The following is a 12,065-nucleotide window of genomic DNA, read 5'->3' on the forward strand; positions in this document are numbered from 1 at the left end:
TGGTAGTTGCAAAAATTATTTTACTCACAAATTTGCAACACTACAAAGAGTAAATGAAAGTAAATAATTGATCTATCATACAAAAAAGAAAAAAAAGTGGTATTTACATAATAGCTTACAAACGTGCTCAAAATTGAGCTGTTTGTCTCATGGCTTGTCCTCTTTCCCTTTGGTCTTCCTGTAGACCATCTCTTTGAAGCTGGACAGGATCTTGCTCTCCCTTTTCCGTCTTTCCTCCTGATTGAAGGAGGCCAACGCTCTCTTCTCGTCTGCACTGTAGATCTGGTTTTCCTTTCGCAGACGCACGGCCTCCATGCGGCGATGTCTGCCGGGGGTGACATTCATACCAATTGAGTGTCTCCGTGCAGCACTGAATGTGGCTATAAAGACGTAAGATGACCAACTGTATACCTGCTGCCGCTCATGACGTAGCCTGACTTCTCAAAGTCCGCGATCTCATTGCTCGTCAGCCCAATTTCTCCTCTCCTTGGAATACGTTTTCCAGCTTTAACGTATTCCGCCATGGCCGCACCTTCACCCGGCAGCAGAGCGTGACCGAAACTGTAACAAAAAAGGATACAAAACTTGAATATGTGGGACCCTAACTGTGAAGCCTTCTTCGTTTCTTAGCATGGAGGTGCGCATGTAGAATGTTGTATTGTTTGAGGTGACGCAAATGATCCTCCTCCTAATAGTCTCTCTTCTCAAACATAACTTGAGCTGACTATTCTTTCTCTTCAAATGACAAACTTACTCTAAAGGTCTCTCGTCCTGAGAGAGGAGCGTGAGCGGCGCTTCGGGTCCCACCAGGTTATCTTCAGCGGAGCCTTTCTCAACCCACATCACCTCGCCAGCATCCTCTTCCTCAGACTCGCTACTGCTGGAGTCACTCGACGACTTGCGGCTCTTCCTCACCTTCTTCTTCTTGGACTTCTTGGACCTGAGAGCAAATGTGGCGTTGTTTCAATATCTTTCTTTGGAGTGGATAAATGAATAGTTATAAAAACACATACTTCTTGCTCTTCTTTTTCTTACTCTTCTTTTTCTTTACTCCGTCCTCTGGAAAAAAAAAAACAATCTTCATTGATATTGCGATTTCACAACAGCTGCAGCTGTAACAAAGCGCTTTACAGAACAGTTAACATTAAATGACAAAATACGGCAATATAAAAGAACGCATAAGACATGGACAGTCACGCAATCATAACCATATTCAAGCAGTTGTAGATGAAAGAGGAGAGAATCAGTGTCCTTTCACCAGTGGATCACAGACATCATGCTCAAAATGTGCACACGTCTGTTCCAACCCAAGTTTGAAAGTAAACAAGAAGCTGGAGCTTCCATTGACGAAAAAAGAGATTGGTTCACGCCTCCTGTCCAATGTAAATCTGTTTCAATTCCAAGCAGCGACTCTCAGGTCCAAATACGCATCTGAGCTGCACACAGCATCCTCTCTCATCCTCAGCTCCAGCAGCCAACCATCAAGCCGCACCAACGCGGACTGTCCAACAGCATCGACGTCTCCGCTGAACAAAACAGAGCTCTGAAAAATGCTGTCCATTACAGGCGCAAAAAACACAAGCGACCTGGGCCTGTCAAGTGGCAACAGTCAAATAGCACCGACATTCTCCCCATCAAAATCAGTGCTGGTACACGCGTGCTGCCAAGGCGCAACCATCAAGCACAGATTCTTCTTTTTCTTCGACGAATGTCGTGGACAAAACGCTGAAAAAAGTCCACAACGAAGGACAACAAACACCATATGACAAAACAAAAGACAAAAACAACAAAAAAAGCAGAGCTCTTGAAGAGTCATAATAATGTCAAATAATGCATTTCAATGTTACCATCGTCGGACTCCATGCCACTGTCTGACTGCTTCTTATGCTTTTTCTTCTTTGACTTCTTCTTCTTTTTCTTCCTCTTTTCATCTACAAAAGCACGGAAGCAAAATTGTTTAAAGAAGAAATTATTATGCCTTTTTCCTTCACAATTTAAAACAGTTCCTAAGTGCCGTAGGCTGGGACATGCTTTCATCAAAAACAACATAAAACTCTGAATTATTTTAAAAAATTGCTTTTTCAAGCTTCACTGAATTCAGCCTGTTTTGAGTGGGTGGTCCCAACTTGTAAAAATGCTAATGAACCAATGCTTATTACGGCCCCTTTGCCCCGACTGCAGGTATTTAGTGGTAGATGTTGGGAGTGGCTACTTGTTGAGCGAGTCCAAACTGCGAAGGGCAGACAAGCCCCCATGAACGGTCAAAGCATTCATTCTCACCTATGGCGGCACTTCATCCACACACTGTAAACTAAAAAGGATTGACAGTGTTTTACTTTTTCCCCATTTTGTACACGGACCTGTGGGAATTTATAGAAATAGAAAAGTGTGCGACTCTCCAAGTCAGATCCAAACAACTAAATATACAATACACGTCATTTCTTCATTTTAATTTGTTTTCATAAGTGTGCGTGTGTGTGCGCGCGCGCCACACATACCTTCCGAGTTGGATGCCGAGCTGACATTTTTACCGTCATCTTCCACGGGTGTGAATTCATCAGAGCTGGTGGAGAAACAAGACAAAAGTGATTTTAAACTTTCTGTGACTGACTACATGATTTAAATGAGAGAAAACATTGCAGAAAGAAGGTGATTCGCGCTTGGCTTACTCTTCTTCTTTCACCCTTGGCGAATATCCCCACACTTCGGGACAACCTTGCTCGCCGATGCGCTCACGCTCCTTCAGCCGCCTGTGTCACACAAGCACACATCACACACACACACACACACACACACACACACACACACACACACACACACACAAACACACACACACACACAACTGCTTGAGTTCGCCCATCTTACTTACTAAAGAGGACCATTGCTTCACATTGATCTGGACATATGTGGTTTCGAGGTTGCAAACGGCATAAAACCAGCCACACGCCAAGTGACGTGACCAAACACAAGTGAACTACTCAGGCAATGTATAGTGACTGGTTTAAAACCTGAAGAGTCCCTGAAAAAAATAATTGTTTTGTAATTTTGACACTCCACAGAGGAGCAATGTTCAAATGTCAGTTATGACAAGTTGTAACTCTAAACAGTAATATATTTGAGTGAAATCACGTTCAAAATCAGTGTTTTTCAATAATATTTGGTCAACAGAAAACATTTCCATCTCAAGTGGCATGTTAATTTCCACAATGACTGCTTTGTTTTTTTTGGTTTTGGAAATATACAAGACTTGCCCAAATAAACCATCACAGATGTACATTGTCTTAAAAAGTAGATATCCCCTCTAAAAACATCACAAGCATCACCATGAATATGTCAGTGTGTCAACACGCACAACATTGACATGAAAATTCAAGGTCATTTTAAGCAACCACGGATTCCCTGTGATGGACTCAATCCTAATGACATTTTTTGTCTTTAGAACCTGCTTTCCTGGACAATGCAGTGCCTGAAAACATTCACATAAAAGGATAAGTTTAATTGTTAAAAGGAAGAAACAAAGGAATCGAATATCAACTCTTTAGATTACAAAGATTCATCAGACTTGTCGATTCCATACAAGGTAAGGTGGGAAAAGCTACCCATAACATCGAGTAGGTACAGGGGGCCAACCAATATGGATGTTTATATGCTCAAATTGATTCTGATATTTGGCAGGTTAAATTCTGATAATAGATTAATCAGACAATTTGTATATTTTTATCTCAATCTCTGCATCTCTCTCTCTCAAAAAGTAAATTCAATGTACCCTAAATTAACAGAGGCATGAAATGAAATGGAACCAAGTCTTGGGTCAAAATTACAGAGGTCACAAATGGCAATGCTGTACTTTATTTTTTAGGTAGTCCTCCATTGCACTTAACTTTGTTTCACTACTTTTTCAAGTCCCTTGACTCATTACTGCCAACACAACGTAGACGTTGACTCATATGCTTTCGTGTTTAGTGTTGACAGCAAGTGCTAAACGGGGTAAATGAGTATGGAGGGGTATACCTTGCCATGAGTTCTTCTTGTCTCTGTCTATGAGCATCGTCTCTCTGCTGGTCGTGGTAAAAATCGTCTCGAGAGCCGCCGTGCCTCCACAAAGCGTCTCTCTGCTCCGACCAGCGGTTGTAATTTTGGCCTCCACCAGAGTACCTTTCTCGGGACCGTGACCGACTGCGTCCGGGGCTTCCGATTCGGAACCGCTTGATGGTCCTCGCCTCCCTTAGTCGGTGTTCTCGTTCCTGTCGCTCGCGCTCCCGGTCGCGAGGCCTCGGTAGTCTAGGCCCGAAGCTGGCTGGAGATATGCTCCTCTCACGGCTGTGGGAGCGAGAGCGGTTTCGAACGCGACGGGGACTCCGAGATGCCGAACGGCTAAACTGTGGCATGACTGAAGCGAATGGATCTCAGAAAAAAACGTTATAAAGATTGACTCAAAAAATAGCATAACTCATTTAGCCAAGAAAAATCCTCTGCTAAACTACCAAACGACAACAACCGATAGTCTGTGCATTTCCGTTTCCTCCTTCTTCTTCGTCGTCGTGCTCTGTTTCGTACGGAGCGCCTAATGTATCGTCGTCGAATTCGCCAAATCTATACCTCCATGGACGACTCATACGTAAGGACCATCGCCATATTGTATGTGTCAGTTTAGTCTGCAAACCATCCATCCGTTCATTCATTTTCTTCACCGATTATCCTCAGTAGGGTCGAGGGTCGCGGGCGTGATAATTCAAGTACCTACTTGTAAGTGCAAAAGTATTTTTTCCGATTCACACACCCACTAATAGGTACTACATCCGGAAAATGGCACAAAGAAGAACAAATAGAACTTTTAACATTATGATTTTAAATACTATCCAGGTGTTTGAAGGTTTTTTGTAGGAGTTTCAGTGTGACATGCTTTGATAGCTGTGAACACTCATGCAAACTTTAGAATAGCATATGTTGTTTTGGTTCATCACTACTGTACAGCTTAAACATACAAAGAGTAAATATTTCTATTGGTTAGAATAGATACAAAGAGTAAATATGTGCATTGATCAGATTAGAAATTGTGGATATTGTCTTTTTATGCCTATCTGTGACCTAGTAAAGGACCAGGCGTGCAAATGGGGTTTTGGAACTAGGGGGACGGAGACCACGCTTAGGAAATATGAAAATAATTTATGCGCGCACACACACACACACACACACACACACAGACAGATAGATAGATAGATAGATAGATAGATAGATAGATAGATAGATAGATAGATAGATAGATAGATACACACTGTGTGTGTGTGTGTGTGAGATAGATAGATAGATAGATAGATAGATAGATAGATAGATAGATAGATAGATAGATAGAAACTGTGTGTGTGTGTGTGTGCGTGTGCGTGTGTGTCCTTTTTTATAGACTGTATATAACACAAATCCTGGCATTCGAAAAATGGCATGGACACATTTTACATCCGCTGTACCTGTCAAAGGTGGCGAGTGGCTTTTTCGCTGCATGAGATCTTAATTTGACTAGAAAGCAGTTGTCTCATCCAATATGGCGGCCACATCAACGTGTTATTTAATTGTAAGCGCTGCCTTTACGTTTGTATGTCTATGCCTCGTGACTGCCACACACAGCTCGAACAAATGTAAAATGCTTAGTTAGTATGCCAAGCTACTCAAACCAGCTTAATATAGATCCAAATGCACTGTTCACAAATTATTTCATACGTTTAGCAAACTATAGTGTTAGAGAAGCACAAGTCGTGTTGCTTTAAACCACTTAATGCAAGTACTACAACTACTTTGGAACAAGTTTCATAGTTTTGAAGCAGCGGCACTTTCGTCACTTGTCATTTTGAAGGCAGTCTAGACAACCCGGAAGTTATTTCATACCGGAAAACGCATGTGCTGTTTTATATCATGTTTTAAAGATATGTTACTGTATGCTGAATTCAAATACAATTCCGAAATGAACGTTTTAATGTCACGCAGTGGCGACTCCTCGTGGCTGTTGTGACAATCACGCGACGACGCAGCTCTCCTCGTTTGGCAGGTGAAGCCCCTCTGCTCTTTGCCATTGTGTAGCCAAGCGGCTAACGCATTAGCGACGATTGCTATTTTCTTAATGCGGGCGGAAAACGCACAAGGCGCAGGTAAACTGATCAGTTTTCAGTATTCATCTTGTCGTCTGGTTACAGTTCCGAGTCAAAAGTAGTAACTGTTGTGCATTTATGCAAGGTAATGCGTTCGCGATCTGTCATAATTTAGGCCCTCTCTGTCCCATTGTTCATAATAGGATGAGAAAACTGCATTATCACATTTTTAGCACGCAAACAAGTCAAAGTTGGAGCCTTGATCTATCTGATACACTTAAAGATTTTAAGGTAGTCTGTCAAATGAACTGTATATGCTATTACTTGACTCAAGGAAAACTAGCAAACGTCACTGATCATCATTGTGAGTTTGTGACATGGGGGATTGATTGCTTGCAGTGTTTTCAGACTTTGTATGTAAACGTAAGAATTTGATGCAACAATTTCACTTCACATCTCTTGGCCCAAAAACATAAGTTTAAGATGAATGTCCCTAAATATGTTGATTCAATGTAGTAGTGACATTACTGCATGTTCAACAACTGAATTGCCACAGAGGAATTCTCATAATACGACTGGTGTTCTTGACATGTTCCAGAAAATTGACTTTAATTACAAATAGTTCGGTCTCTGTAGTGCCTGCCTACCCATCAAATATTTAATTAAAAAAAACACCGGTACATCTGTCGATACTTGCTTGTTTCTAAAAATGTATACACTGTTTTGAAACACTCCAAGTAATTAACATAATAACCGCCCTCACACCGAGTTTTTCCACCAATGACATCCAGCTGACCAGGGCAAACCCCTATCATGTGAAAGCTGAAAGGCAAGCAAGAGCTGTAGTTTCAGCACAGGTTTATTTGTGATCATGTCGATGTCATGCACCACATCACTACTATATCCATTTACCTATGTATTTTGGTGGCTTGATGATGAAATGCTGCTTCGAATAAAGGACATTTATGATTGCACCTTTGTTTTCTACTCCCTTTGGCCCTGCTTCCACAAATAGAAGCAAAAAGGCCACTGTCTTTTAACACATTTAAACTTTTTGAAAGACACTTTTTGTCTTTTCACACTTTATAAATCGAAACCTATTTGGTGGGATAGAGTGCAATATCACCAAGCCCGCATGTTAATGTTTGGGTGAGAGATGTGGCCAGCTTCTGTATGAGTGTGCTCATTGTGTGTGTCTGTATTATTTTAATGTTCTTGTGGCACTAAGTAGCTGAGAAGTGGATTTGTGACTGTAGCTCGCTTTTACCAAACGGAAGGGTGTTATAGTGACTATGTATACTGTAAATACCCATTAAAAATATCGGGAAAAACACAAGTGTTATCAATATGCTATTACTTGCACACTCAGGACCATATTCACCTGTTTGTGTTTTTTACACATCTGGACTTAAACACTGAGTCCGTGTACTCTCCTGTCAAGACTTACGACACCAGCAGCACGTAAGCAGGAAATGAATGCAAAGAAAGAGTTTTATTGTTGATTTATTGATGGCGGCAAATCAAGGAAATGCCGTTCATCAGATATGGGAGTGTTATCAAAATCCATTAAAAAAAAAATTAAACATTTGTGCAATATGATTTTTAACCTTCCTGGGGCTCACGTCACAGCTTCTGACGAATGTAAGAGAAGTGCCAAAGCACCGGGAACAGTTTTTTTGTAATTGTGTAAAAAAAAAAAAAAAAAAGCAAAATAGGTCTCCTATAATTCACAATTGTTCTTGTTTTCCCCTTGCAGACATGCCAACTCTAAAGCTGATCACAGCGATGGACACACAGTATTCAGCCGCATTGTTGAAGTCGATGAATGAGCAGCGCAATACTGGATTATTTTGCGATGTTACAATTATTGTGCAAGACAAGAAGTTCCACGCCCACAAAGCCATCCTGTCTGCATCGAGTACCTATTTCCACCAGCTCTTTGTCATCGCCGAGCAAGTCATTGAACTCAGCTTTCTTCGAGCGGAGATCTTCGAGCACATCATCAATTACATTTACAGCTCCAAGATTGTACGAATTCGCTCGGACTTGCTGGAGGAGCTGATGAGCGCCGGGCAGACACTCGGGGTGAAGTTCCTCGCGAATTTGGCAACACCGCTCTCCCAAGTCAGAGGGCTGCCTGGTTGGTCAAAGGAGGAAAACCCCCAAAGCCAAACATCGTCAGGAAAAGATATGCCCATCATCTCCGAGTCCTATTCCATATCTGCGGAGGAGTTTGAGCAGTCGATCAATGCCACGGATCGAGGCGTGGACTCGGATGATGATGATGTCATGTTTGTCTCGGAGACAGACGCCAGATCGCGAGCTGCCAATCAGGAAACTTCAGGAGATGTCATTTATGTTGATGCGGTGAAATCAGAAAAGGTTGAAGAGGTGCAAAGCAAAAAATGCGCAAGTGCAACATTTAAAGAAGAAGCACCCGCAGGGACGCAAGAAATAAAGCTTCCCGACAGAAGCCCTCTGCGCAGTCCAGACAGCAGCTCCAATAACCTGAATTCCCCCACCAGAGTTTCCTCCGGAAGTACTCCCACTACGCCGGCTCAGACCAGCGGCTTAACCCCCGAGCTGCCCACTGCTTCTCAATCGTCTGGAAAAGGCAACGTGATGGAAAACACTGACATACTGGGTGTCCACAAAAAGCAAATTTGCACTTCACCGCAGCAAGGGGATTTCAAAATTAGGCTGTTGGACATCTCAGACAGCCCCCCGAGTCAAAGAAATGTCGTCAAACCCACGATAGCAACGAAAAAGACGGTCACACTCAATGCAGCCACAGAAATCGATTCCATTTCCCCAGATTGTAAAATCTACGCCAACATAGGAGAGAACACCTACGACATTGTACCCGTTAAGGAAGATCCAGGAGAGGGCGGCTCCAAGTCCAACAAAGGGAAGAGATCCATCCCGCAAATACCTGAGAATCTCAAGCCCTCACCTAACAAGAAAAAGTCAAAGTCCGATTCCGAAGACCACTACGAGCTGATCATGGACGGCAAGACTTTCTATGTGTGCACCGTGTGCAAGCGACCTTACGTGTGTCGGACTAGCCTCCGCCGCCACTTCAACACGCACTCATGGGAAAGGAAGTACCCGTGCCGCTACTGTGACAAAGTCTTCGCCCTGGCCGAGTACAGGACTAAACACGAAATTCAGCACACGGGCGAGCGGCGCTACCAGTGCCTGATTTGCCAGGACACCTTCCTCAACTACCAACTGCTCTCCAACCACTGCAAACAAGTCCATAACGTGGACCCTAGCGGGAAGAAGGCCAAGGACGGCGAGGACAACATTTACCGTCTGCTGCCCTGCAAGACGATGCAGATGAAGCCCAACTCGTGGAGCACAGATGGGTCGACCGTGCCGTTCATCGGCGAGGATGGCGGCATGCACCACATGGCTCACGGCCAGGAGAGTCTGCGTCCGCCCGCCCAGGGCCAGGTTTTGAACTGGGACGACATTTTTGACTTTGACGAACAAATGATGGGCCGGCCCGGGCCGCCCGTGAACGTTAGCCCACCTGAGGGCAAGTCGGACTTCAATTTTAACATTCCGGAGACGTATTGAGCCGCGCTGGCCCGTGCCATTACTCGTGCCTTTTTGGAGGGCCCCACTTGGACTTCCATTCCTCCTCCGTGGAGCTTTCTGTTCTCCACGGTAGTCTGGATGAGCGAATGTTCACACACGTGACTGCACCGCATGTCATTTGAATCTGCATCCAGAACCCTGATTATCTGTATTTTCAACAAGACTTTGAACAGCTGACATTTAATAGACATCAAACTTATTTAGTACCGAACTTTAGGCCATGTTTCCTAGACCAGTGTTTCCCAATCTTAATTAAGCAAAGGCACATACATCCAAAAAGTTTGAGAAAAAAATTATGACCTCGTCTCAACTAACTTAAAAATGTACTTAGTATGAAATCTGGGCATGCTAGTTGAACACAAAGCTATTCTGTTTTGTAACTGGCAACAGATGGTGACACAGATTATTTGTACTTTGTGGAAGAGCACTTAATTTTCTGCTTGTCACTATACGTCACTGGCATAGATTGACGAACAAAGGCACATTATTTCGATTGAATAATAATTTTCTGACCAATTAATTAAAATTACATTAACCCTTTAAACTCATTAGGGCAGGGGTCGGGAACCTATGGCTCGCGAACCATATATGGCTCTTTTGATGATTGTATCTGGCTTGCAGATAAAAAAAATATTCTCGCTTGTTTATTAATGCAGCCATCGATCGATTTTTCACTGCTCATTTCCTGTTCGGGCTGCAGTTGGCTCCAGGAGCCATTTTGATTGGATTATACGGGCCAACGTTGCCGTTGCTGTGGAAGTAGGTATATGCCCCCTTTTGAATCAACCCGCTCGGCCATTAGCTCAAAGCTAATCCTAAGCGAATAAGATGGCGAAAAGAAAAAAAGATGACGAGTTTGGTAGACTTCAGGACGAATGGACCGAAGGATTCGCCTTTGTGGAGAGAACAGGTTCTGCGGCGTGTCTGATTTGCAATGACAAAATACCATTGATGAAACGGTTGAATGCAGAGCGGCACTTTGACACGCCCCATGCTACGTTCGCATCAAAATACCCTGCAAGCTACTGAGCAGTGCGCAAACTAGCCAGCAGTAACTTCGCGTATGGACCCGGCAAGATGACTTTAATTCCGATAGTTTTGCTGGATTTTTAGCAATCGTGAGGAACGGAAAACCATTCAAATTAATGGTGAGTATTATCACAAAATTATTTTAAAGAATACATTCAGAGGCTTATTATACTGACACTTTGTTGAAATCACTTTTAAAATAGTTTTATATATATATATTATGGCTCTCACTGAAATACATTTCCAAATATTTTGCTTCATGGCTCTCTTAGTCAAAAAGGTTCTCGACCCCTCCATTAGGGTGATGAAAAAACATAATAGCTGTAGTTTCAGCAGACAAATATTTCTGCCACGATCACTCCACATTCCCTCATTGACATTGCTCATCTTTGCACAAGACAGTCTCCTGATCTTAAAAATATATTTTGATTTTTGGCATGCTCGCACATGAGTATCATTGAAGGTATTTAAAGTTGAGTCAGGCAGTTTAAATCTGTCACCCTCATTTCTCAAGCCCACACGCGTGATACGTGCTTTAGGGGAGTCAACCCTTAGATCAGGAGTGCCCAACCATTTTTGACCGAAGATCTAGTTTTCAAGCAGCCAACTTTCTGCGATCGAACGGTAACCGACCATGCGCACATATACACACGCATGCAAACACGCATGCCATGATGAACAACTGTCGGAATGGATCTGAACATGAACGAAACAGAAACGTAAACTAGATACAAGACAAGACGGAGTTCTTAGTAAGGAGACCTGACACAAGGAGGCAGGGATGAACTTTTGTCACATTCAGTGCAGCAAGATCACTGTTGTAGCTTGCGTGTACCGTTTTAAAATGTTTCTCCCGTCACTTTCCATTCTTTCACAATGCCGTCGCTGAATTGCAGATCAAACAAGACCTTGAATGAGACTCAAACAACAAATAGATGTGTCTCAACGGCTCTGCTCGCTAGCTGCAATTGCAAACTGCTGACGACTAACAACTTTCTGTGACGCAGGCCAGGTGCCAGGTTTTGTTTTGTTTTTTTTGTTGTTGTTGTGTTTTTGAGTGTGAAACTAATGCGGATGATTAAGGTTGCAGTGTACACAAATACAAAAAATATAGAGACGCACAAATCTTCGCGGACAATCGGTCAACCACGATCGACTGGTTGGGCACTCCTGACTTAGACCGTTGATAGAAAGTTAGCACTTAGTATTTAATCTTTGGGGAGAGCTTCTTTTGTTGTCTTAGTTTGGACTCTTCATTGACTTTTCACTGTGAGTGTAGTGGTGATTAAAGAGGTAGCGCTGGCAGGGACATTCTACGTCATGTCAACGACAATAAACAGATGAACATTGGTG

General features: G+C 43.0%; 2 protein-coding genes across 4 annotated transcripts; one reads left to right on the forward strand and one right to left on the reverse strand.

Moving 5' to 3' along the window:
• On the reverse strand, positions 1–4,546 carry nkap (NFKB activating protein). The gene is made up of 8 exons (XM_019874841.1): positions 4,012–4,546; positions 2,670–2,750; positions 2,499–2,563; positions 1,848–1,931; positions 1,014–1,059; positions 755–940; positions 412–561; positions 1–325 (listed from the first exon to the last, which is right to left on the reverse strand). The coding sequence occupies exons 1-8, from the start codon at positions 4,386–4,388 to the stop codon at positions 148–150; spliced, it is 1,167 nt and encodes a 388-aa protein (XP_019730400.1). The 5' UTR covers positions 4,389–4,546; the 3' UTR covers positions 1–147.
• A 1,260-nt stretch (positions 4,547–5,806) lies between these two features.
• Positions 5,807–10,231, forward strand: zbtb33 (zinc finger and BTB domain containing 33). 3 transcript variants are annotated; one of them, XM_019874839.1, is made up of 2 exons: positions 5,807–6,040; positions 7,837–10,231. In XM_019874839.1, exon 2 carries the CDS (start codon positions 7,839–7,841, stop codon positions 9,660–9,662), a length of 1,824 nt encoding a protein of 607 aa, XP_019730398.1. In that variant the 5' UTR covers positions 5,807–6,040; positions 7,837–7,838; the 3' UTR covers positions 9,663–10,231. The 3 variants fall into 3 exon arrangements, with proteins under 3 accessions (XP_019730398.1, XP_019730397.1, XP_019730399.1); XM_019874838.1 differs by having other exon boundaries at positions 5,809–6,140; XM_019874840.1 differs by lacking the exon at positions 5,807–6,040 and adding an exon at positions 7,120–7,541.
• Positions 10,232–12,065: the final 1,834 nt, after the last annotated feature.

The sequence above is a fragment of the Hippocampus comes genome, unplaced genomic scaffold (assembly GCF_001891065.2).
Source record: "Hippocampus comes isolate QL1 unplaced genomic scaffold, H_comes_QL1_v1.1 scaffold118, whole genome shotgun sequence".
Taxonomy (NCBI): Eukaryota; Metazoa; Chordata; class Actinopteri; order Syngnathiformes; family Syngnathidae; genus Hippocampus; species Hippocampus comes.